Below are 27,872 nucleotides of genomic sequence, written 5' to 3'. Positions count from 1 at the left end.
AAAAAGTTTTATTGAAAAGTAGGCATTTTTGAAATTGGTACATATAAACAAACAAGTAATCTGAAAAAAATTACATTTGTATTTTTTTCTTAACAAGCATGTTTTAGGAGCCCTAACTATCCTTTTCGCTATAACTATTAAAAGTTTCATTCCTGAGATTTTTGTAGTCAAAATTCTTAAAGTAAGCAGAGAGGAAAGAAATGTTTTCCCCAGATGGGAGGCTGAACTGTGGATTAACATCTCAGCCAGTTAATTTCTGTCACTTTTCCATACATTAGATTTTTCATTTAGGATATATCCACACTGTAATTCATTCCTTATCTATGGGCCCCCAAAGGTGCCACATCCTCAAAGAGCTGAAATATTCGGCTGAAAGATGGTATATAAGTAAAAGTTATTGTTACTAAATATTTGCCACTGTAGGTAGCTTCCTTCTTTTAAAGTGCGAACATAGAAACAAAATGAGTTTTTCACATCTAGTTTGATATAAATAACAATTCAAGTATCTCCTTTAAAATGATGTTCTGAAAAACATTAACATTTATGAATCACAAACTTAAATATATTTTCTGCAAGGCAGAATATTCCTGGAATATCCTTTGTTTTAATCATTACTTAGACTATAAAGATCAAAACCTAGCTTTGGTCCACGTCATATTTTTGATAGTTCCTCATTTTTAAAATCTATATACTTAACTAATCATTTAGAAAAAATGAACATCACATGCATGAAAGGAAAGCTTCAAACGATAACATTTCATTTAAAAAGCTGTATTCAAATGAAGATGTGGTCTAAGTCATTTGTGCTTATTTTCGGTTAAAGCTGACATATAAAATGTTCACTGAGCTTTCGTGTGAAATGGGGTTGCATCATAATCTTGAAAATGAATTCCCTTAGAAGTTGTGATCTTCATTATAGCCCCATTCAAAGTGTCATCTTCAATGAGTGTTATTAATCCACTGGCAATCATTGATGGGCTAAAAATAAAGGAAACATCAGGGTTTTAAAATTAAAGAATGAGGCATAATTATCACATTGTCTTGAGTTATTTTTGAAGTATCTATCACCTTTAACATGTAATAGGGAAATGTATATCATGAAGCTATTGCTACTTTCATTTTTTATTCAATTAGATAACTAAATTATAAATTTAGTGGTAGATTTCCACACCCACCCTTCTGTTATTTTATAGGAAGGATTCATAAATTTATATTTATTATTTACATTGAGTAAAGATTATTTTTCCATCTTTAACCTATCAGTAGAATTTAGACTTATCAGATAGAAATGTTTATTAGAGTAGAAATTTGAAGAATTGTAACTAACATTTATTGAACGTCTATTATTTATCTGCTACTGTTTTAAGTACCTTACATATATCAACTTATTTGTGGACTTTCCAAAGCCCCTAAGTTTGTTTTAGTATTATCCCCATTTTACATGCAAGAAAATCAAGGTAAGTAGAGGTTGATGGATAAGTTCATGGTGGGTGTGGTGGAGTCAGGATTAGATCCAGATGACTCCGTCCTGTGAGACGCCAACTGCTCTAACTCAGACATGGTTCCCCAAACATGTGTGTTGATCAGTTGTTTCTTAGGAAAGTGGTTGAAGTTAGGGGGGCATATTTAATTTCACAAAGGGTATATATGAATATTGCTTGGAATTTAGGCAGATAAGGTATCATTGCTTCCAAAGACAACTAAACATCATCTTTTAAAAAAAGTATCTGATTATGGTTGAAGGTATTAATGATGCATTCTTCATACCTAAAAGCAAAATTCATGATGTGTCAACATATTCTATTCAGAAACCCAGAAAAAGTATTTTTTTTTCAGAGATTTTGTCAAACCAAAACTTTGAAGCTTGCATGAGTTTCTCAAATTTAAAAGCTAATTTTTTTCCTTTTGATTGCTTATGTCTAGATAGCACTTTGCTCCATTGTATAAAGGAAGATAGGTATAGTTTTACTTACTCCAAAATTCCATAGTATTTCATCATATCCTTGATATGATCCGTGTATTCTATATATTGTCCCATGTTTTCTTCTTTTTCAATGGATTTGAGGATGGGTGTATTAACAAAGCCTGGGCAAATGGCATTCAGCCTCACACCACTGTTCATGAGATTAGCAGCCATCTGCCAATTGGAAGTAGAAGGTTGCAGATTTCAGGAGTTTTGTAAATGTATAACATAGGATAAACTGATAATTAAAGGTAGTTAAAAAACTGATGTGAAAAGTACTAGACAGCTATCCTTCTAGCTATATAATGATGACAATGGTAAGGCTGACTGGTGGTAGAAACTAAAAGAATACATAACTAAAGTGCTGAACTAATTCTTGCAAGCCTCACCTAATTATCTTTTTTAAAAAATCAATATTACTGGGCAACTCCTGAAAATACTTGATTATCTAAAGCGCTCTTATCTACTGAACACTGCAGTCAGCTGAAGGTAATAAGCTGAGGCTTAGAATTGATATCCCAAGTTTTCTTTGAAATTGGGGTTGTATTAAAGAGAATACTTACTTAAAAAATACTGTTAGTGGAAAATTTTAGGACTTTGATTGATTCTAAAGACACTCAGTAATTTGCACTATCTGGAAGACAATTTTAATTATTTTTAGACTAACCTTCTTTGGCTTTTATTTGAACTATTTATAAAACAAAATGTAAGTCAATTATTTGTGGATTCCATTTGCTTTCTTGCTAAAATTTATTCATAACCCTCCTTATCAATACTTGTGGTGCTTTCAAGGTTTTCTGTGGACAAGCACAGAGTAATAAGAAATTTGAGTTGCCCGATGTGGACTAAGGCCAAATAAAATGATGCTCTGCTTTCTTGTTTCAGCTCTTACACCATGAACAAGTGTCCTTTTCATGGTACTTGCCCATGGTTTTTTCATCTTTGTGCTTGTGTTGGTGATTTTGCTATCTGAAATGTCTTCAAGGCATAGTGCTGACATGCTGTCTAGTATTTCTAAGTGCAAGAAGGCTGCAATGTGCCTATGGATAAAATACACATGTTAGAAGAGCTTCCTCCAGGCATGAGGTGTAAATGCTGTTGGCCATGCTAATACAATGCATATTAAATAAGGTGTCTTAAAAAAATAAGGTGTCTTTAAACAGAAATATTCATAAAACTAGGCTATGTGTTGATTGTTTATTCAAAATGTTGTAGCTAGAGGTTCAGAGGGACTTAACCCTGAATTTCCCCTATGAGCAACAGTTTAGTACCCTCTAATTCAGTGTTTGCAAGTGAATTTATAGAACATAACTAACAAATAATGAGCATCAGCTGTACAGGTGTCCAGTCTTACAACTGTGAATGCAACAGTTCTGGTCTTTACTTTGATTTACTTTGCTTTGTAGTAGTGTTATGTGTTCATTAAAAGTTGAATTAAAGATTAAGTCTCTGCAAATTAAATTAAAATTTCCAAGCAATTTCAATTAAGAGTGTGAGAGCTGCCAGTCTTCCTTTTTGACTGAACATTTACCGCTCACCATCTGCTTTCTCTATCCCTAGCGTTTCTTGTTATCAATGATTTCCTGTTCGTCTGGCCCCTCTCTCCATTTCCCCTAGACTAACCACTGTAGAGGTCTCCCAACTGCTCTTTCCTTTTCTGCACTTGTCCTCTCTCATACATTCTTTCTGAATCTCTCTTTTTATGTCTTATTTTGGGTTTTTTGGCCATGCCACGCAGCTTGCAGGATCTTAGTTCCCCGACCAGGGATTGAACCCAGGCCCTTGACAGTGACAGTCCTAACCACCGGACTGCCAGGGAATTCCCATACATTCTCTAAAGAGCAGATAAAGAGCAGGTCTTCTTCAAATGGAAATATAATCTTGTCACTCCTGTGCAGAAAAAACCCACTGACGGCTGCATTTAGAATACAATCCAAGCTCATGACCCTGACTCATAAGCTGCCTTTCGTCTCGCTTCTGCTTACATCTCCAGTCAACCACATGCTCCTTTCCCCTTGCTCATCAGGCTCCATTCAAGATGCCCCCCCCCTTTTTTTTCAGTTATTATAAAAAGGCACTTCATGCTATCAATGTATGTGGTCAATTAGTTCTAAAATAGTTTTCTAAGCTCTGTATGTACACTTTCACCCTAGGTCTCCATGGAGACAGCATCCTTGACAACCCTCTCAGGTAAACTCTGGCTGTACCCCTCCTTCCATTCTCCACGCTCTCACTCATTTTTACCATATCTTCAGGGACAAGTAACACCTAGAGCATACTGCATATTCCGTTTAAGGAAGTCTTAAGTTAATGATTTTTAAATTTGGAGTCAATTTCAAAAAAATTAAGGAATATCTTCCCATTTTTTACCCTTAAGGATATTTTTCAGTAACCTTCATTTTAAAATTATCTATTCTAGGGACTTCCCTGGCAGTCCAGCAGTTAAGACTCTGTGCTTCCAGTGCAGGGGGCGCGGGTTTGATCCCTGGTCGGGAACTAGGAACCCACATGCCGTGCGGAGAGGCCAATAAATAAATAAATAAATAAATAAATAAAATGGCTAATTTCATGTTAAAATAAAATAAAATTATCTATTCTATATTTGGTCCTTTACATGATCTGAAAACTATTTTTAATAATAAATCGTGAAGTAGAACTTAGTTTTCTATCTTTAATCCAGATGTATCGAATTCTGACTCTGTTCCCCTCTTCTTCATAGAACTCATGCGTCACATATGTACAGAAAAGAGAAAAAGAGACACTGCGGTCATTGTATCCTCACCGCTGCCGAGCGTGTAAATCCAATTATGCCATGTTTGGAAGCACAATAAACAGGCTGTTGTGCAACAGGCATCAGCCCTGAGACAAATAAAAAACAAAACCACTTTTATTAAAAAAAATAAGCAGACAAACCCCAATACTTGCTATGAAAATGAATAATTTGTGCCTGTTCCATTTTCAGATTAACCTAGAAAATACACTAAGGTAATCACTGGACAACTTTGCAAAACTCACTAGTCCAGGCATAGTTTATTCCTCCTATAACCTCTACTATACTGTCCAAAATTTATGGTCAGTAAGCTACTGCCTGGGGATGTAGCCAAGAGGGATACATAAGTTTTTCTGCTTCCCTGATGAAGTCAAGAGAAGTCAATGTTATCTAAAACACCAAAAGAATCATCTTGAAATCCTGTAAGTTACTATCTAATTTTCAGTTTTTACGTCTGGATTTTTAAAAAGTGTATATTCTTTATTTTTTAAGGCTTCCAAATGGCTGAAGGAGTTTAACCTGCTTATGCGGGATCTGGAGAGTATTATTTGTCTTCGTTATAAGTCGGTAAGCATTTCCCTGTCACGAATTGCACTGAACAATGCTGCTAAGTGTTTAAGAAAATTAAAAGTTAACTTCTTTTGATTCTGATCTGTAGCAGATGCCTAGATCTTCTCATCCCATGACTTAGGAAAAGAAAACCAGAAATAAAAATGTTTGATCCTATTTTATTTCCTTTCATAATTATGTACTCAGCAACAGAATTCAAGCAGCTTTAGAATTGGCTTAATTTTCCATTTACACACAATAGTAACTGCTCAAAAATACGATTAAATCCATGGTGTGGAGAAAAAGTGGTACTGCACTTTTCTCCCCTATCTCCCAGCCCGAGGTTACCCCCTCCCCGCTACCAGAAGAAACAAAACAAGAAAAACTGATTTTTCTGTAGTTATCATCACTATCAAGCTTATTTCTCATAGTGATCAATTCTCTATCTCAATCAACAGTGAAACTTTTAACTAGAGCCATTTGTACATCTTGGCTTTTAACTCATTTCTTGAGTTAACACGTTCTGCCATTTTTAAAATTTGTGATTTCTCCAAGGAAGAGCAATCCCTGATTACTTTAATGTTATTAATGTCAAATGTCATGATACTACTAGATGATTCTGCTGAGACGTGGTCATTATCTCCACCCAGCTAACTAGTCCCAGAACCCCACCAATGGTGAGCGTGTTGTACCAAAGTGCAGTCATAAAGGCGGACCTTAACCACTCCCTGGGTGCCTGCCAGGTCTCAATATATGAAGTACATTTGCTCAAGAGCAGTTTAAATCCCTGGGAATGGAAGATGACACAGAGTGCGTCCTCACAATGATCTCAAAGTATGTAACGTGGTTCTCTTTTTGTTTTGTTTTGTTTTTTCGGTTCAGTAACATGTGTAAGTTAATTAAGTTTGTCAGTGTCCGTCCACAAGCATTCATGATGCCTCCACAGGGTGAACAGGTGTATTAGGAGATCGAGATAAAGAGAATAAACAGGTGCAGCCAGGCGTTGCTGCTTCTTGTTCTTGTAAGTTAGTCACTGTTCTACCTGCTCCTTCAATGTGTATGAGACCAAGGTAGTGGTTGTAGGTGGCATTCACGGACAGCAGGAAAGGCAGAGTGAACCTGAGTCAGAGATGAGCTGTGGACAGCCACAAAAAACACAAGGATGTCAAAGATGAATGGGAATGAATTTCTGTTATGTATGTGGAGGCACTGAACTTCTGAACCCAAACGGGTTCAAAGTGTCACAGCAGCAGAAGAGAGGAAATACTGTTGTGTTGGTTCTGTCTAAGAAGCCAGCTGCAAGACACATACTTTCCTTTAAAGGGAGAATTGCAGATGCAATCAGAATTTGTTTGCATTTTTCAAGTGGCACTTGGCTTTGTGACTCTCGTGGCGTTCCAGTGACATTTTCACTGCAGTCCTGCAGAATGTTTCCTCTTGCATTGCTTTCACTCTCTGGCATTAGATCAAAGGCTGCATAAATCCATTTCAGACATTCAGAAATCAAGCATCCTTTTAAGATATTTTTCCAGCTTTTTGGTATAACTGGCATACAATAAACTGCATATATTTAAAGTGTGTGGTTTGATAGGTTTTGACATAGGTCTACACCCACAAAACCATGACCACAATCAAGATATGAACACAGCCATCCCCTAAAAGTTTCCTCGTGCCCCGTCATCCTGTCCTTCTGACTTTCCCCTCCCCCTAAGCAACCACTGATCTCTTTTGTGTCACTATAGATTCGTTTGCTTTTTCTAGAAGTTTATATAAATGTAATCATACAGTGTAAACTTTTCTGTCTGACTTCTTTCACTCAGGATAATTCTTATGGGACTCATCCATGTTGTAATGTGTATCAATAGCTCATTTCTCTTTCTTCCTTTTTTTTTTCTCTTTCTTCCTTTTTTTTTTCTGAATGGTATTACACCGTAAGGATATACCCATCAATTGCATATGCATTGCTCTTTTGATAGATATATTCAGTTTTGGGGTCTTATAAAAAGAGAGAATTCTGTTTTTCAATTGTTTTATTTAGGCAAGTTGTAGTTAATTTAGTTAAGTAGAGAGTTTTTCTTTATCTCCCCAGTACATGTAGATTTTAACTGTGGCTCCTTATGTTTCAGAAAGGTAAAGATGTATGGGGTTTTGTCCCCAACTTGCCAACTGACTTTCAGTGTAGAAGTTTGCTCTCTCTCCCTCAGTTTGCTGCTTTGAAAAGGGAGGCTAAAGGGAGAGAGAAAAGGTTTTTTTTTTTAAGCCTTTTTTTAAGGCTTTTCTTTTTGACAGTGATTTTAGTTGGGGTGGAAATGTTTCAGAAATCCAACATTTTCTATTGGGTTTCACGATCCATTTCTCCCTTCCAAGTATAACATTACTGCTGTTGTGGTCAACTTCAGTATCGTATTGTTTAGCCATACCTCTGTTACCAACCTTAGACCTGCAGCACCAACATATAATGTTTCCACGTGCCTCAAATAAAAACCTGTTCTGAGGCTAGTAATAAGGGTCAGCTCAGAGAATTGTTCAGGGTGTGTCTGATATGACTCTGGGGACACCACTCACGTGGTAGTTTGTGGAGGTTGTGCCCCACAGAGTTCCTGCAGTTTACAACCTGCACAGCTGTACATGGCAGCCCTCCATGGTAGAGGAGGATGATGGAGCAAGAGACTGAGAAGCATGAACCAGTGGAGGTAGGAAGAGAACAAGCTAAGCATCGTGTCACAGAAGTTAAAGATGGGACAATTTTAAGAAGCCTAGAGTGGTTGCTTTTATCATGTGCAGAATCAAAAGAGAATGGCTTTTCTTTGAGATATTAACATCTCAAAATCACCCATCTAAAAATAATAGCCCTCTTGGCTTCACCTCCTTCTCCAGCTACCTCTCCACTGCTCCACAGCTCACCCTAACCAGGTTTTCCTCTGACCAGTCCAGTCCAACAGATTTGGGGCGGTTGCCAATGACAGGGCATCTGCTAAGGCTAGGTCTTCATCTTGCTTGATACTTTGCTCAGTAGCAACCAAAACAGTTAATTATGCTCTCCTTGAAACACCTCCCTCCTTACACTGGTGTCCTTCCACCTCACCCTCACTAGCATCTCCTCCTCCTCGACCAGACCCACAAATAGGCCGGGGGACCTGAGAGCTGGTCCTGGTCCCCTCTGCTTTTCTATGCGCACTCTTTCCTTAGGTGACCTTATCCACTCCTGTGGATGAAATTCATTCTCTCCATGTCTCTTTCATTCTCATTCTCTCTCTCTCTCTCTCTCTCTCTCTCTCTCTCTCTCTCACACACACACACACACACACACACACACAACACATAATTTTCAAATTTAAATTCCAGTTGTCCAGCCAAGATCTTTTACTCTGTCTTGAGATGGGAAATTTCGTTTTCTTCCCTTAAAATACAGTGTGTGCTAATTCAAAAGGTTTTAGGAGTGAATTCATTTTAGAAATACGTGTTTAGTACCAAGTAAGTGCCAAATATAAAGAAAACATGTTTTAAATAGTTAGTTGAAATGTATAAAACCAAGGGGAGGATCACCATTTGACCAGAATGTTATTTCTTATACTGCTTAACCATTTAAAAATGTCCTTTTAATTGAATTGGTCGAGACAGATTATAGCACAGTAGTTTGGATTCTGGGTGCCAGACTGGCTGATCTCAAATCCTGAATCCACCACAATGAGCTCTGTTACCTTTGGAGGGGTTACTGCTGCGGACCATGGTGATTTTCCTCTGTGAAATAGAGTAGTAATAGTAGCTATTGTGAGTCCTGAATGAGCTAATTTACATAAAATACTTAAAACTGTGCCTAACACATAATAAGCATTACTATTTGCTATTATCTTTATATAAATGTAATCATTTTCCCTAAAGATGAAACATCTCAAGTCTTATTTATTGTTTTATTTACCTGTTTATCCACATCGTACCTTTTTATGAAAATGTATCTTTTGCACTAAAATGCCACAAATCTGGTACAGCATCCTAACTGGGTTTGGTTTCTGAACCTTGGCAAACCGTGGACTCTTGCTGATCCTAATTCAAAAGTATTACAGAAGTGCATCCATTTAAGAACTATGTATTTAGTTACTTTAAACACAAAGGATATTGATGTAGTATTTTAAATCTGTGCTATTGAGAGCCCCTGGTGCAGGGCTACAGTAGAACTTTGATATCTGACCATCCAGATCACCCCATCTGACTTCACAGGGAGCTCTGCCAGGATAGTGACTACAGGTCCAGTTGCTGGAATGAATTTGGATTTTTTAAAATCTTGCAAATTACTTCCCATATGCACAGCAAAATTATTTTGTCTTCATGTTAAAGGATTTAAGAATAACACAACAAAGGACTGAGACCATGAGAGAACAGTCTCTAAAAAAATGTCATTTTGTTTGATGTTGTGAGAGTCCTTAACTGTGCTTAAACATGGATGCCTTATATTTAAAAAGTTAAGAATAGATTTTCAATACTTATTATTCTGGGCCCAGCACTCTGCAAGTTTACTTAAAGAATTGTGAAATGGCTCTCTCTCCAAAATACAGCACGTGTAATTAGTTGCAGGTTTATGTCCGTCCTAACTGTAGATTAAGAAAAGTAATATCAACAGAGGGAGAAATTCTACCCATGAAACAGGGAAATATTTTCTACAGCCACTCAGGATAATAACACCAAATGGCACCGACTGATGGGATAATTATGAAAAAAAATGTTAAATACTTGAAAATGACACATGTAATTATAGAACAAATAAAGAAGTCATTTGGAAAAGTAAAATATCATTTCCCTTTCCACATTAGTTCCTCTATCTTTAATATTCTTTCTACCTGTATTTACAAAAGATAACTTTAATATCTACATTTCACAGAAGGTAAATCGCTCAAAAAGTTTTTGCGCAAAAAACTGAAATCTGCTCAGACGGCAGTTGTACTGAATCCTTAAACATATTTTCTTTTAAATGGATAGAAACTATGTAAGATAGACTATACAGAAGTGCTAAAGAAATTCAACTTAGGAAAGGAAATTGAGAATCTAAGGATACTGATCTTTGCATGATAAACTTGAGTTCAGCAGCTGTGCTAAAAAGCAGGGATCGAAATTTCTCACATTTTCTTTATAATCAAAAAAGAAATGGTCTACCCATCTTTCTGTGGTTAACCAAGCACTTCTCTAATAAGGAAAAAAAAGAGAACTGGTGAGAATCCGTTTATCTATGTTTGTGCAGAAAGTGGACCAAAGTAACTGGTGGACTTCCTTATTAGATGCTTTTCCACACAACAGAACACCTTATCTGATGCTGCTTTTTTTTTCCCCAGTCGCATGCTTGCCATTAACAAATTATGTCTTAAAGTATGACCTGACATAAAAAGTGGCATAAACTTCCACAGAACGACTACATCTTCTGTGAGAGAAATCTTTCCAGAAAGGTAACCCCAGCAGCGCTTTCCAGGGATTGTTAATTCTCAGAAAGTTGTCCCTAAGGTCCCATCCCAATCCCCCTTCCTAAAAGTTCAGTTGTCCCCTACGCTGTGAACAGAGGAAACCAAGATGAGCTTTCTCGGCCACTCAGAGAATGTCCCTGTGCAAACTAGAGGCTGGTTCCTCAAACTGTGGGTCAAGGACCAGCATCAGAATTGCGGGATCCACCCCAGACTTACTGAGTCAGAATCTGCCTCTAAACAAAGCCCGTAGGTAATGTCTCTCATGTTGAATTCTAGAAGACTATTCATTTTCTTAATAGTCTTTATGGCTATGAAACCCTAAATCTTTTATCCATTCCTCAAAAGGCCAATTTATAAATATTTAGCCTTTCCTACTGATCCCTTTTAGTGTGTGTCTTAATAATTTTAAGCCATAAGACAGCAAAACGGACACCACGAAGACTTTCGCTGGTACTAAGCGAGGGAGGTGGCCCACGTGCTCATAGCCATTGGCATCTGACCAGTTAAGATCCAAATAATGCAGACTCAGCCACTGTACGATATACACTAAAACAGAGCAACATAAAATTGCTTTTATGACTACTGCTGATCCTCACCACCTTTCCCATGTTATGCAGCTTGTTTGAGATGAGTTGTTCCACTATAAATTGCAGATAATTAAACAGACTTCTGTTGTAGGGATTTGTAAAAGTTAAACGTGATATCACAGAGCCGATAGTTTATCACAGTGCCTGGAACTTGACACTTGCTAAATATGTTACTCCCTCTTCTTTAAAGCAAACATAGTTGCAGAGGGTTGTACCACCTGATTACCTGAAATTTCTGGTCTGCTGTGACATTCCAGTCCAACTGCTCTTCAGGCCACGTGAGTTGTAAAGCCTTGTACCTCTCATCGTGCTTCTGCGTCACCTATGCCACGCTAACTGGTGCTGCCATGCTGACAAAACACTGACGTATAGCTCTTGGGGTAGAAACTTTGCCAGTTACTTTCATAGCCCTGTTTCCCTTCTGTTCATGTTTAACATGTTTGATTAACTTGAATGTGTTATTTAAAGTGGTAACTTTAGCTCTTCTACTGTAACACAAACTAATTACATAGTTGTTGATACAACTTAGAGCTCAAGTGAGCATGTCACTGGGCTGGGTTTAAGACATGCTAAACAAGTTCTAAGATTTTCAAGTATTTTCTTGAGACTCTAATGTTTTCAATTCAGAGCAGACACGACCTTCGTGGTGTCACTCCCCAAATGCTACCGAGTGACTTATTTTTGAGGCATAGCAAACACCAAGACCTCAGTAGCTGAGCAGGTGGGAGCAGGGTTGGTGGGCAGACTCCTCTTCCCGTGATGACTACTCTTCCTTTCCCACTAAGTATGGAAGCAGCATGATCGACTCCTATGGGATGCCTCACGGGAGCGGAGCTGTGTATCTGCTTTAAACCAGACTTCACTCTTCTCTCTCGTTCAACTTTTTCATGTTTGACAGTTAAGGATGGATGTGGTAAAATGAGTGCAGGTTTATATATTATGTTTATAGACAAAAACTCGTACAGAAGAATCTATGTGGTTAACACAGGTTGGGACAACTTCCAGGGCTTCCAGGGACAAGCACACCCTTCCCTCAATACACTGAGGAATGGCTCTCCACTGTAACTGCTCCTCTGTTTGTTAAACTTATTAATTGCATCTGATACTCGGTCTGCGTCAGCGGTCATTACTCATTAACTTCTCTGCCGAAACCAGTGTGTCAACTTGAGGTTTTACTATGACACTAAATGATTCCACTGGATCTGTGCAAGAGATCATGGGATGGACTCTGGTTGGGTTGACTATTACCCACCATTCCTTCAACAGAGTGAGCAGTAGGGGGAAAAGAGGGAAAAGTGAGGAAGGAATATTTGGAAAACACAGAGGAAGCAAGCATTAGAACTACTCTTCCTACAGATTTGTCAGTTATACCTCATATAAGCTGAGGAGTCAAAAAAAAAAAAAAGAATTACTTTGACTCCAGTAACCCCTCAAAGACTTTTTTGGTCATCTGGCGTCTGCCGACATGCTCCAACTTCAAGGGAACAAAATTGTTGATATTATTTCTGAGGAAAGTATGAGGATGTGAGACGTCTACGTTTATCTTCTGCTACTATTACAAAATCCTGTATTTTTTTATCGAACTGATCTCATTAGGGGAAGAACAGAAGCTCTTGGTGAGTGGATAAAATTCAAGACAATACATTTTAATACTCTTTCTGAGATGAGGACACCTCAGTGACAAAGCCCAGGGTCAGAGGAAGGGTAGCAGGGGCTGTCTGGATTGGCCAGAGGCAACAAGGAAATGGTGTAGATGCCACAAGTATGGAGAACGGGCATTATGAAGGTACCCAATCAAGTATAATGGACAGAGATGAACTATTGAACCATGATCAACAGAGTTACCCTGCCTGTGGGGAGGAATATCAGAGGGAGAACCACTTTGCTTTTTTTGTTTGTTTGTTTGTTTTTTAAAAATAACTTTATTGGAGTATAATTGCTTTACAATGTTGTGTTAGCTTCTGCTGTATAACAAAGTGAATCAGCTATACGTATACATATATCCCCATATCCCCTCCCTCTTGCGTCTCCCTCCCACCCTACCTATCCCACCCCTCTAGGTGGTCACAAAGCACCGAGCTGATCTCCCTGTGCTATGCGGCTGCTTCCCACTAGCCATCCATTTTGCATTTGGTAGTGTGTATATGTCAGTGCTACTCCACTTTAGACTGCTCTGCTATTCACTAGACTGTAAGAGTGTCAGAAAGGTAATTCAAAGCCAAAGTGGTCTCCTCGTTGAATTTATATCCATTCATTGTTTTATCTGCACGATTAGAGAAGGATCCACACAGGGTTCCCAATACTGGCTCTGAGATAGGTAAGAAGAACATTCACACCCAGGATGGGTGCTGTGACAAAGCAAGCTCTTAGCCAAGAAAGCCAAGTGGACATCTAATTGTAATCCCTGAATTACTCTTCTCTGTGGCATGTTTGGACTTGTGATGTTGGTAAGCTCCCCAGATGGTTCCAGGGCTTTACTCTGTGTGTGTCAAATGGGGCAAAAGCTTAAGCTTTCGCTGAAGGTTTAATAAATAGTCCTGAGATTAAAGTAGTGCCCAGGAGGCCTGAAGATACTAGCAAATGGCACTGGCTTAATCAAGTTATAGGTTTCTCTTTCTTTATAATTAGGCTAAGATAGACACAGAAAGAGAGAGAGACTGACAGACTCATAGAGAGAAGAGAGAGAAAATCAAGTGGTTAAGAGTAGGGGATCTCGTATCAGGCTGCTAGCATGAGAACTGCAGCTCTCCCGCTTCCCTGCATGGAGGCTTGTGCAAGAAACCTAAACTCCCCAGGCTAGGTTCCCTTATCTGCAAGATGAAGATTATAGAATCTACTTCACTGTGCTGTTGAGAGTGTTAAATGAGAGAACACATAAGCAGTGTTTAAAAGAGCATCACGCAAACGGTGAGCGCTCAGTGAAAGTTAATTGTTATATATATTTAAATATCTTTATTGGATAAAAGGCAGTACCACCCTGCATTTCTCTATTCATGCTCTTTGGGGCAAGTAAGCCTCTTCCGGTACAGAGGCTCTCCCAGAGAGTCCTATATTGATTCAACTCTGAGGCCTTCTCTCTTTCCTGAGATTGAAATCAGTGCCTCCAGTGATACAAGGTCAAGAGTCTCCTGGTATGGTGTTCATGGTTCTCCAAGTGTCACCAGCCCCCTTAACTTTAAGAGAGAATTCATGGAATTATGTCTTAATCACCACCCTAGGTTCTTTTGTACATTTATATTTGTATTAAACTATTAAATATTTCTTCTTAATTCTCCAATCATTTATATATTTTTCTTACGATTTCATTTCAAAATAGTGTAGATTTAGCCGTGACAATTTGCCTTTTGGGTTCCAGCCTCTGAGAATCTAAACTTCAGCCCTCTCTGGGGCTGAATATCTCTTTTAAGTATTGCCCATGCTTTCACCTTTTAATGTACTCTTGGACTTGAAATGTTATAATTTATAAGTAGATGACATGTTAGGAAAAATAACCAGATTACCCTGAACAATTTATAGACCTAGGGCTATAATAACTCTAGGGATGGCATTTTTGTCTTGAAGCAACTCAGAAAATGAGATTCGGGTTTATTTTTGAGAACTTCTGAAGAGGGAGATGTCTAAGTTTCCACCCATGCTAAGTTCACAGTGGTTTAAAGACCATCTGACAATGATTCCTGGAGGAATGAGAAAAACGCTGAGCCTCAGACACTAGTGTGGTCACAGGTACCTCCAAACCTGACTCCCCCAGTGCTACTGCAGCTGGGAGGTGGAGGACAGGATGGGGGTGGGGCGAGGCTGTCACATGGGCATAAGGGTGAATTTGAGCGAAAGGCACTTGTAAAACAGCAGGTGCAAGGGAGCACTTTAATCTCCCTTTTCTTCCTGAAAGCAGGACACAGAATCCCACGTAAAAGATGCTGTCCCCGTACCAGGAGAAAAGAAACGTTATCGCTGGAGATTGGAGTCAAGGCCAAGAGACATCTGTACAGACGTTGTTAAAATAACTTTATCTTTCTTTAGTCTCCCCATAGATTTTAGTTACTTTCCCACAATCGCCTTGCTTTGTTCAACCTAGTTTTAAACACCAAGGCCTTGCCATTTCTTTGGGTCTTCGTTTTCCTCGGGGGGCTCTCATGGATGTGTGAAAACCTGCATGCTTTGTTCTTGTTGATCTATCTTATGTCAATTTCATTCTCAGGCTGGGCCAGAGAGGCTGAGAAAGTAGAGATCAAGTCTGGCTTCCCCTACAGTATATCCCAACTAACTATATATGCCATATTTTAAAATTAGACACGCTTACTAAAATCACACGGGAGTAGAGATACCTTAACTTTATTTTAGTCCTTTTTAGTCTATCAAAAGTGCTTTTACATGTTTTACTGCTTAGGAATCTCACAATAACCTTTGACAAATAGCAACTCTGGGAAAATATCTATACTTTTTTTAAAATAGTACTGCAGAAATATAAAGTCACAATTTAAGATAATAGGAATAAACTTAGACTTTGAACTTCTGATATTATACAACAGAAAATTCCATAGAACCAGTAAAAAAAAAAAAGTAAACCAAGTTTCAATTTCAAACCTGAGTTGATAATAAATACACTTTGAAGAGTTACTTTTGTGGTCCCAATTACCAGTAAGAAATCATTATTAACACGATAATTGTCCTTACCTGCTAAAGAGGACATATTAATAATGACGCCACCTTCACCTCCATTTTGCTTGCTCATGTAATCCAAACCCAGGTAGGTTCCACTGATGACAGAAACCTAGTCCAGGGGCAGAAATGGGAAAAGCAACAGAGCTATTATACTCTGTTAAAGAGTATAGCTCTGATAAAGAGCTATTATACTTTATCATACTTTATCATATGGTCACACACCAAAGTTTTTATTGCTATCCCAGACACCGAGGGAGACTCCTGCACATGTTATCAGTGAAAGGTTTTGAAGTGGCTGTGTTTTTTGTTTTTTTTTTTTTTTTGCGGTACGCGGGCCTCTCCCTGCTGTGGCCTTTCCCGTTGCGGAGCACAGGCTCCGGACGCGCAGGCTCAGCGGCCATGGCTCACGGGCCTAGCCGCTCCGCGGCATGTGGGATCTTCCCGGACTGGGGCACTAACCCGTGTCCCCTGCATCGGCAGGCGGACTCCCAACCACTGCGCCACCAGGGAGGCCCGTGGCTGTGTTTTTTAAATGCATTGACTGGATTCTCTTTTATTTGCCTAAATTTGTAGAGCTCATCACATCTCTGCAAAACTTCACTTAGTTGCCTGATCTGAGATTTTATGATAAAGGTTATATTCCAAGTGTCTTGTTACTTTCACTAATCCTCAGCATCTTCAAGAATTCTATATATTCTTTTTCTTTTCTAAATACTGGATACAAAATGTATTCACCCTTCTTAGCACATGGTTCTCTTGCCCAGCTATTCCACATCCATCTGCTCTGTTTCATTCTCTTGGATCTTGAAATATGTAATAGTGGATACCCTTGATTTCCTACACAGTTTTCATTTCCTTCTTCTGTTTTGCATTTGTATCTCCTTCTTCTGCATGTAATACAGAGGAAGGTGATCTCCCCTGTTTTAGTGCAGACAGTGATTAATCTATTTCAATCACAGAAATCCCATTCCCCTTGCCTGTGACTGGTTTAGGAGCCAAATGTGACCATTTCTGGCGAGACCTGAGAAGCAGTCCTCTGGAGGTGGGGTCTGGGTTGGGGAGGGTGATGGAAGAGGACTCTGCGGAGAAAATTGTCATCGCTCTTAAGAAAACCAGGAAGAAATGATTGTGTTACTCCTTTCTTATTGCTTCCTACGGGGGCGATGGCTGGAATGAGGTTACATTGATAGCATCTTTAAGAGGAAACCACCATGATGGCTGGCAGATGGGAATGAGATCTGGGAGCTGTGGCGTCAAGCCATCCTGAACTCTGTGTTGTATGAGATCACATAGCTGTTGTACCCAGTCTGAGCAAGGGATTTCTGTTCCTTGGACATACGGTCTTCAGTAATGAAATCACTTAATTTTGTTCATCACGCCTGCAGCTGTCCTTTTGAAAGCTTACTCTGCTTTGCTACTCACATCCATGTATAGGCACCTTTTCGGTTTTATCCTAACATTTAAGAATTAACCACTGTCGGGCTTCCCTGCTGGCGCAGTGGTTGAGAGTCCACCTGCCAATGCAGGGGACGTGGGTTCGTGCCCCGGTCCGGGAAGATCCCACATGCCGTGGAGCGGCTGGGCCCGTGAGCCATGGCCGCTGAGCCTGCGCGTCCGGAGCCTGTGTTCCACGATGGGAGAGGCCACAACAGTGAGAGGCCCGCGTACCACAAAAGAAAAAAAAAAAGAATTAACCACTGTCAAAATCAACTTGTGACATGGAACATATTTGAAACCTTACATTCCCTTTTAGGTTTAAGAACTCCTCTCCCTTCCAACTCAGACTTTTGAAAGGTGAAAATTTGCTTTCCATATCTTCATTCCTACGTCTCTCATGCTTTACAGCACTGCAAAGAAAATGATACAACAGATAATGAGGTAACGAGTCTGAACCTGAGGGTATATATTGGTGGTTACCTTCTTTTTATTTTAAAAAGTCGTTTTGGAGTTTTTTTGACAAGGATCCAGAGTTGCCTCTCTACCTAACAGTAGTTCTAGCACACAAAAAAGTAAGCTGAAGATTCTATTCACTTAAGCCATGCATCAGTTTGATATTAAGTAGGCTTAGGGAGAATGAGTGAAACCTGCACATGATTCCCTTTACAAAGGAAAAACAAAACATTAATGGTTTATATAAGAAGGAAAAGAATGTAGATGGCTGAAATTACTCAAGTCAGTTAGATTCTGTGTGTTTCTGCCCAAGTCTCCAGCATGTCTGAACAGAATTTCTGTTTATGTGTACTGGCGCTACGCTTTTATTCTCAGGTATTTACAGCTTTGCTGACACCTGCTTTTGTGTTTTCAACATCTACAAGATGCAGCCAGATAGAATATTTGGGAATGTTTTTAATTTTTTTTTTAAAGCCAGATTTATTTCCTGCTTTTTGATGGAGAAGGAGGCAAAGGATCATCTTGCCATCCATTATCAGGTTAAGAACTGAGTAACTTTTCAAATGAAAGGCTTCTTAGGATAAAACTGCAAGACAAAGCCTAAGGTTTTAGCTGTACATATAAGAAATTTTCACCTCTTTTCCTTTACCTTGACAACCTCTTCCATATCCCAGATCATAAATCAATGGAATTGTTAGAAAAACATAGAATAAAAATGTTTCCTAAATATATGTGTGGCCTTTTGGCAATGTTTATACATTGTATAGATTGGGCCATTGTAATATCAAGCATCCAGGGAAAAAAAGAAAACAAAAGTTACAGATATGTTCTCGCTACAAATACAAAAAAAGCTGGAATCTATAGTATTATTTTCGTCCATTTTGTAAAGGTAGTTAAAATTTTGTATTTGACTCTCAAACAAAAAAAGAGGAAAATCCAATGTCTACTTTTACTTAGTGAGGATAAATGAAAATTCAATTATTGACAAAGTGATATAATTAACACATGCTTACTCAACATTTTTAGTTACGAAGAGACAATTTTTATATGTAATACTGAAATTGTATAGTATTCCAAATGTTAACATACTTTTTTTTTTAAACAAGTTAAAGCATTCTATAACTTAAAACCACTCTCATAAATTCCCCTATCCTGGAAATAATTCTCTAGTAATACAGATAAATGGATAAATGAACTTGTTTAACTCCTCTTATTAGGCATAATGGCTTCCTATTATACACACATATATGTATATATGCTTCTATAACATTTGGGTGTATGTGTGTGTGTGTGTGTGTATGTATTCACTACGGAATTTTCCTAATCTGTCATTTCCTTTATTTAATTTCCCTCCAGTCTGCAGTTGCTTTTAGTTTATTTATGGTTCTAGCGCTACACTGTAATTAAAGCAATTTTTTAAAAGATTCTGTCATCTAAATCATGAAACTCTGCCTTTCAGGTTTCTTGTTTTTTCTCCAGCCAGTTCTCAAGGGATACTAATATAGATGATCATTTTTTTCCTGAAAACTTTTCTCATCTTTTATTCTTCCATGTTCAATCTTTTAAAATTTCTGCTTATTTAGGGGGTAGATATGATTGTCTTCCCCCTTGCAGAAGGTACTTATAAAATTTAGCAAGATTTCCCTAACTATAACATTTCAATGGGATCTTTAGATATGGCAGAGTAGCAATAACAGAAAGTAGTTACTAATTTAAGGTGTAATCAACACCCTTGGGAGCCGAGAAAACAGGAGTACACTTGACAACACGGTTTCTATCCATTTCCTCAACTCTTCATTAGAGACAGTATAGAGCAGAGGGACCACCTCGTTTAGAAATGAGATAGTGCGAATGAAGGAACTGTAGGTTTTTAGTCTCTGGACAAGAACTGCAATTTACTGAGTGACTGCTATGTAGTAGCACTGTGCTGGATGCTTCATACAAATTATGGTTTATTGACACTTAACCAACCTTAGAGGTAAGAGGATTACCTTCATCCTTTCACAAACTGGGAAATTCAAGATCAGAGACATGAAATAAAAGTTCATGAATTTTAAATTCAGGTCTGAAACAAATCTTTTTTAAAATCCCCAACAATAGCCATCTATTTTGTTTAATTTTTATTTGAATATACTAAAGGAGTCAATATAAGTTAGTCATATGTCCAAATTAGGTTGTAAGTCCCATCTGAGTGGGAATGAATTATTTAGGTTTATTAAAGCTTCAAAAAGTAAAATAAATACATTACCAAATGGCCTTATCAATATTCAGAGTTAAGTCTACCTCTGCCCAATGGCCAGACCAAACTTTGAGAGTTATACAAAGACTCATTCTTTCCTGAACATTCCCTGTGAGCCTGAGCAGCTATAAATAAGGCAGCTGTGTCTGGTTTCAGAGTGAGGAAGCACAGAGGAGCCTAATGGAAACAAAAGACTGGGAAGAGGTTTACTGTATCTCTCGTGTGGGAAGAGCGGTGAAAGCTGGTGGCAGAAGAATAAAGAAAGGGCAAATTTGCTAAGGAGTAAAAGTGGAAGGACATATATACTGTTCGTCGTACACTGTTTGCAACACTGATGTGTTAGGAAACCATCCAAACATTGTACGGAAACACAAAAATGAATATCCACGTATGCAAAATATCGTAGAATAGCAGTTTATTTTTCTAATATACTTTAATTGAACATCTATGTATGCAAAACAATTTTCTGCCTTCAAAGAACTTACAGTAGACTAGCATAAGTTATACATGTATAGAAATAGTTCTAATAAAATTTAAAAACTGACATGCCTTATAAGGATGGTATAAATTATGTTGTATAAAATTTCAGAAGAGGAAAAGATACATGGTAAGGTCCTTTAAGCCGTTACTCTCTGACATGGACAAGAACATGGAAAAATATGCAAAAGACCACACAGGGAATTGTATAAGGAGGTAAATTACATCCAGAGCAGAGTTGAAAAAAATTATTATACAAACCACACACAAATATTTGCATTATACTGAGATAATCAAGTTATAAGGATAATGATTGGTCAGACTTTTATCTACTTTTGCAATGGGTGTTGTAAGTAGGAGGGGAAGTAACTTGTTTTAAAGTTATATATGGGTAACAAAGGTTATAGCTTGTTCTTTTTATGTAATATTAAATAAATGTCATCAGTCCCTGGAGTTAAGCTAAGGAGTGGCCTTTGTCAGCAGAGTTCAAAGGAAAATAAAGGCCAGCTCCAGGAGAGTGAGTTGTAACCAAACAGGGCAAATAAAATTCCCGTCTTGCAGAATTTTCTATTTGCAAGTAATGCAGGAACTTTCCATTGGAGCAGGTGTTTATTCACCTGTATATTTATTATATTAAAGCAAACATGCCCTCTCTGCTGGATGAAGATAGATACTTCGAATCCTATTACCTCTGAGACAATCTCTTCACTATTTTCATGTTTCATTATATTAACTCTAATCATTGCACATGTTTTCTGACAGCTGATTTCTCAGAAGAAAGGCACAGTAGGTGCCCATTATGAATGCACTGAATATAGGAACTTTATAGCCTAAGGACCTCTATCTATAAAATATCTGTAGTTTTACTGATGAAACTACAAATAGTAGTGATGCTCTAGGAAGAGAGCTGCTGTGTTATTTGTGCTTTTTCATTAGCATAGCTTGATTCAAAAAAAAGTCTTGTCACGTTATGTGGTTTTGGAGAGGGGCATAAGTTTATAAAAACATGTTTTAAAAAATTCCTGCAGTTTCCAATTGATTGTATATTCCAAAAAAAATATTTTAGATCTGGCAACCAAAGGATTTAATGAAGTATGGTTCATAATAAGTCAGGGATAACCACCAAAGATTGCATATAAAATGTATGGTTTTCTTACCAGCTGAAGAAAATAAAGTGATCCAATGGAATTTAAGACAAGAAGGGAAAAAGAACATAAACAGAAAGAAAATTTAGTGAACATAAAGTATGAACTAAAGTGGAAGGAATAAGTCCTAATAGAAGAGTAAAAATAAATATGAGTGGCTTAAATTCACAAATTTAAAAAGCATTTGTTTCTAGATGTGATTTGAAAACTAAGATCTCACATTATACTGTTAGCAAGAGACAAAATTCACATAAAAGGTTACTTTCATTTTCAAAATAAAGAAATAGAAAAAGATATGCCTAGGTAAATGTGAATCAAAAGAAAACATAGGGTACAATATTATTTCTGGAAATATAAAACAAATCAAAAATCACAGGTTGCAAATGGGGCTACAACTTTAAAAAATCAAAGATCAGTAAATTATAATCACCAGCCATTTATGCAGAATTCACACTGACAGAATGACTGAAAGAGGTAGGCAAGTTGACATTTGTCATTTGAGATATGACTACATGCTATTCAGAAACAGACAGATCAAGGAGATAGAAGTAAGCAAAGGAATAGCTGACAGCCAAACTGAATAGAAATATTTTAAGAAAAGAAAATTATAAGCTCTTATCATTTATAACAGAGAGACACAAATATTAAATTAAATTAGGTATTAACTGAGCAAATTCAATGGTGTCTTAGATATGGATCTACCATGATAAAGTAAGATTTAGCCAAGAGATGTAAGTATGGTTCACAGTATGAAAACGTTTCATTTTATTTCACTACATTATTAGCCTAAAGTAGAAGAAAATCATAGAATTATCTCAACTCAGGAACAGCAGTTGTCATGTCTCTAAACATACACACACATACACACACACACACACACACACACACACACACACCAGAAGATTTTGAGGGACACTTGACAAATAGGTTTTAAAGTTATTTTGAACTATAATGATATCCAGGAACACTTCAGACAAATTTTAGAAAGAACTGGAAGGAGAGTGTTTGTACTTTAAAATAGTACCTTTTGTTCTGGGTCAAAGGATTTTAGGCATCTGTCAAGCTTGTGCCTTATCAAAGTGGTACTCACAGATTCAGCTTTCTTATGAGGGTAATTCTCATTACTCCTATCAGGTTATTACAGTTAAGTCATTACTCATGAGAATGTCATTTCAAGTCAAACATTTATTGACTAAGCACTATCTTCAAGATATTGTGTTGATTACTGAGAGAAGAACAAAGAAAAACATCACATGGTTCCTGTTTTTAAGGAGTTGGATGTGGTGAAGTAGGGAGCACTCCCTGTGCATTTATACACACACAGCTGCCCCTCTGTACTTTACATGTGCCTGCTTTGCAAGACTAGTAAGAAAGACCTTACCAAAAACTGGGTGACCCCATGCCCCGCCCAGCTCTGACATTTGGCTTTAGCTAAAGTTTGTTACTAAACCCCAATATCTTATGTCAAGTCTGTTTATAAAATAAGATAATCAGCAAGCTTATGATACAACGAATAAAACAAATTTTATTTCCTTATTCTACATGTTTACAATTCAAGGAAGAGCTAAATAATCATCGAACATTATGGGAATTACACACACGCATGCACACACACATGCATGCACACACACACCGGCATTCAAGATAAAAATCTTAATAATTACAGAGTCCAACGGTCACTTTAGCCTTGTTTTCTGTTATAGTCCTGGAATTAAGATTTATTTTTTAAGTACATAAGTTAAGCCAGGGGTTGGAAATTTTTTTTCTATAAAGAGTCAGATGGTAAACATTTCAGGCATTGCACATCATAGGGCCTCTGTCACAATTATTCGATTCTACCACGGTAGCATGAAAGTAGCCAGAGACAACATGTAAATAAACGACCTTGGCTGTGTTCCAGTGAAACTTTATAGACACTGAAATTTGAATTTTGTATATTCATATATTTCTTTTTTTTCTTCTTTTTCTTATTTTTTCAACTGTTAAAACATGTAAAGCCCATTTTTAGCTTGCAGGTCACAAAAACAGGTGGCAGGCTCATTTGGCCTGAGGGCCATAGTTTGCCAACTCCTAAGTTATACAGTAAAGGATGTTTTTTTCTCATATTTCCTTTTAATATTTTAATACAGATTTATTTTCATAATTGAAAACCTCAAATGTCTTCCTATTTGTAAAAGGAAATGCTTTTTTCCCCAGCTTTTTATAACTTGCCTTTTTCTACATTGTAGGTCACTGTATTGTTTCCATGAAAAAAACCCTTTTTTCCTTTTAAAACATTTTATTAAGTAATTGTAGACCATGAACATGGCTAAGACAGCTTACCAAATTAATTTGCAGAGTTTTTTCCCAGTTTTTCTCATTATTCACTCCAGCATTATTCACCAAAATGTCCAGTTTTCCAAAGTGGTCTACAACTTTCCTAAAAGTATCTAATAAAACAAAAAGAAAAAAGACATCATAGATACGTTCTTATTTTGCACAGACACATTTATCACAGTCTATGCCCTGAAATGAGGTTTTAATTCATCCACACTTCTTGTGAAAGTTATACACTTAGACTGTGACTTCCTGCCTTGCTTCTCAAGTGTGGTTTGTGAGCCAGCAGCATCAATCAGTATTACCTGGGAACCTGCTAGAAATGCAGAATCTGTGGCCACCACAGACCCATGGAATCGGAATCTTAACCTTAATAAGATCCGCAGATGATTTGTATGCACGTTAAAGTTCTGTAAGCAGTAACTCAGTGGTGTAAACTTTAGAGAACTGAGCATACTATGCTAAGAGCTCTTAGAAGTCAGTCTGGGCAGCCAGGATCTCTGTCCCTAGGAAGTTACTGAAGCTCTGTGGCTTAGACTATGACAAGCATCCCTTTAAAAATAAGCCATATTTTCTTCATAAAGTGTCATATTAAAACAGTTATGTATCCAGATCCATTATGATCATTTCAGTGCATTTGGATATCCTAGTAAGTCTATTTTTCATTCAGATGATTTTATTTGATTATTGTAACTTCGATGTTTGCCTTTTCTTTTTCTATTTTGACAGCTTTGTATTGCAAGTTTGTATAACAACCATGTTCAACTAAGGTCAAGTCTGCATAGATTCTGAGGTTTGAAGGTCCCTCATTACGTTGTCCAACCACATTTCCAGTCCTTGCAAACCCTCCTTGACCAGTTAAAATTAGGCTTTACCCCTTGGTATTGAGAAACATTATTTCTCAAAGTAGCCTTTTACATAGTTCTATTGTTTCCCTGGGCCTTTTACCACTGGTTCTAGTTCTATCACTTGAAACTATAGATAACAATTGTGGTTATTCTTCCAAACGATAGAAATGCGTTCTTGGGTCTTGGGTCCAACATATGAGTTCCTTGAAAAAAATAGAGCTGCACAAACTTTATATTGATTGAAATAAAAGTAAAGAATTATTAACAACCACCAGACATATTGAAGACGGCATGGACTAATTTGTGAAATGGATAAATTACTATGCAAGTTAACTGCCAAAAATGTTGCCAAGACTTTCTAATATGTACCCCTTACAGTACCTTTTACTGTACTGGAATGGAAAACAACAAAATATATAAAAACTGTTCACTTTTTCAAAGAATCTTTAAAATGCTTCTTAAGATCTCAAATTGATTCCAGAAAAGGTCCTCCCATAGAAAAGATCTAAGGAATATTATTATTGTTAATTTTTGCATTTCATCTTAAATATATTCTACTCTTCAGAAATCCACATCCACCTTACAGGAAATTAGGTTGTCAAATATGGACGTCTAATTGCGTCTTTACTTTTCTTTCCTCTTTTGGTGTCCACTGTATTCCTTATACTCTGCCCTTACCGATGTATAACACACAAAATTATACATCGGTGTATTCTTCTTTATAACACACCACTGAATTTTGGGCTCAAGCAACTTACAATCTATTGATAACTCTTGCTGACATTTATATGCTGTGGTACTCTTTGTAATTTGCCTAAACTCTTCAGGTTGCATTTTTCATCTGTAAGTCATCTCCAAGAACTTTTTCACCTCTGTATTTTTATGATTTCAATGAAGTCTCTTTGGCCACATGTCTAAGCAGTTTTAAAAGTTGTAGGCAGCATTAAATCCTGACACTGGAAGAGCCAATGCCATGTTTTCCTAAACTGCAAATAGACGCTGATGTCCAGACAGCATGTGGATTTCTCACGACCAACATGGCTTCTGCTGGTCACTCATCCTGTGTCTGGTTTCCTCCTTCACAACCACTTATCCTTAAGGAATGTGTTTACAGTCAAGGTACTAATTTTAAATACTGGGAAGCAAAACAATTAAGGTTAAATGTCACATGTGAAACTACATAAATTCAGACAGAAATAGCTTTCAGATGATCTATAGGGAATCTGTTCCCTATTCCATCAGCACGGCTGTTGGGATGTGACATGACTTTATCCCTGATGAAAACTATCCTGTGCAATCAGCAAAACTTTATCCTCCAGCAGCTAGCACTATGTTTACAGGTCTCTTCTACTCATGCTTGTAATCCATGTTATAGGTCTTTATAACATTTTCAGATTTTAATTATATAATTTCCTTTCAAACAATTTCCCTGAACAGCAGTTGCTTTCCTTCTAACATAGAGCTCCATTTTCACTCTCTCACAGAACAGCCCAACGTTTTCGAAAAAACACACATCCACGTTAACAACAGAAGTACCAGAGTGACTTTTATGAAGATATTTTTGGTCCCTTGACTAAAGGCGTGCCTAATAATTGACTTAGTCTTTCAAAAAAACTTTGTAAAATACAAATATTTTATTTTCCCATTTTTCCCCAGAAAAATATGTATGTTTTTCATATAGATCTATTGGGTTTCTATATGACCAAATCTGTTAATTGTCTACGCCAATTCGGTCCCTGATATTTCACAACTAGATTGGTCTATTTTAAGTGAGTAGACGGAAACAGGAAAGCATTGAGGAAAGTCTGGTAGAAGCTTTTCTTCTGCAATTCTAAGGCTACAGTACAGCTATTATTGTTTTTAAAGTATCATTTCATAGGGAAAACACCAGAGAGAGCATGTGGTTAAAAGCATCCAGCACGTCTGTGATGACAACCCTTGACCTTTCATTCTAGTATGTTCCAAAGAGAAACACTGCCACATTTGATTGTCATTGGACTCTGTGTCTTCCAGCTTTCTGGGAGAAGTTGTTTGCCATACTCGCCTAGCCTACTTTGTCTTTCCCAGTTCCATCTGCAAGTTCAATCATTTAATAATTACTGTAGCAGCACCGTCTTGGAATACACCAAGGAATCTTGATTACATTATGTGCGGCCAAATCACTAAAATAAAAGGATTTCTCAAGCATGCTTGGCTTTTCTTCCCCCTTAGCTTTTAGGGCTACTGGGACGTCAGAGGAAACGTAACAGTCCCAGCTATCACTTGCAGCTCAGAGGTAGCTGCTCTTCAGGAGACAGTCGGCCGCCCGCCCCAGGCTGGATCTCTGGCCGGGGGTTGCCTTCATGTTGCTGCTTACTCAAGGCGCGCTCCGCGTGGATGGATGGATTCCCCGCCCTTACCTCTTAGCTGTTCCTGATCGGCCACATCGCACTGGATGAAGAGAGTCTTCTGAGGTTCAAACTGCTCATCCAGGGCAGCTTTACACTTTAAACCTGCTTCATGATTCCAATCGACAAGCGCTACCTACAGACAAGAGGAGAGGAATCGAGATCCTGCGCGGCTCTTGAAATAGACCAACAATAAAGAGACCCCAGGACGCTCCTCTTTTGGACCTGAGATGGGGCAGTTTATACAGTTCGGGGTCCCTCCCGGAGCGTTCGAGGTCCGCTCGAGCGCGCCAGCCTGGGCAGCTCTGGAGACTGCACGGCGTGCACCGGGGGCTCAGCCTCGGTCGCTGCCCCCAGCCCCCGGGGGCCCCGGCTGGGGGGCGGGTCTCGGGTGGGCCGGCGAGGTTCGCGCCGTGCGCCCTGCCTCGCTTACCTTGGCGCCCTTGAGCAGCAGCGCCTCGGCGAAGGCTCGGCCGATGCCCTGGGCCGCTCCGGTCACCAGCGCCACTTTGCCGTTCACGTGCATGTCGCCTCCTGCGCGCGGTGGGCGAGCTCGGCGTCTCCGCGCGGCCGCGGCTTTTAAGGACCC

At 38.2% G+C, this 27,872-nt stretch overlaps 1 protein-coding gene across 3 annotated transcripts; it reads right to left on the bottom strand.

Annotated features, from left to right (window-relative positions):
* Positions 1-27,872, bottom strand: HPGD (15-hydroxyprostaglandin dehydrogenase; the record flags this gene model as incomplete). 3 transcript variants are annotated; one of them, XM_079706325.1, is made up of 7 exons in its annotated part: positions 27,717-27,872; positions 27,296-27,419; positions 24,055-24,161; positions 15,994-16,090; positions 4,746-4,822; positions 1,974-2,137; positions 1-978 (listed from the first exon to the last, which is right to left on the bottom strand). In XM_079706325.1, exons 1-7 carry the CDS (start codon positions 27,807-27,809, stop codon positions 840-842), a joined length of 801 nt encoding a protein of 266 aa, XP_079562451.1. In that variant the 5' UTR covers positions 27,810-27,872. The 3 variants fall into 3 exon arrangements, with proteins under 3 accessions (XP_079562451.1, XP_079562452.1, XP_079562453.1); XM_079706327.1 differs by lacking the exon at positions 1,974-2,137 and having other exon boundaries at positions 940-978; XM_079706326.1 differs by lacking the exons at positions 15,994-16,090; positions 24,055-24,161.

Source organism: Hyperoodon ampullatus, assembly GCF_949752795.1.
Source record: "Hyperoodon ampullatus genome assembly, chromosome: 6".
Taxonomy (NCBI): domain Eukaryota; kingdom Metazoa; phylum Chordata; class Mammalia; order Artiodactyla; family Ziphiidae; genus Hyperoodon; species Hyperoodon ampullatus.
The sequence above is the reverse complement of the archived record's forward strand: the minus strand, read 5'-3'. Positions and strand labels throughout refer to the sequence as shown.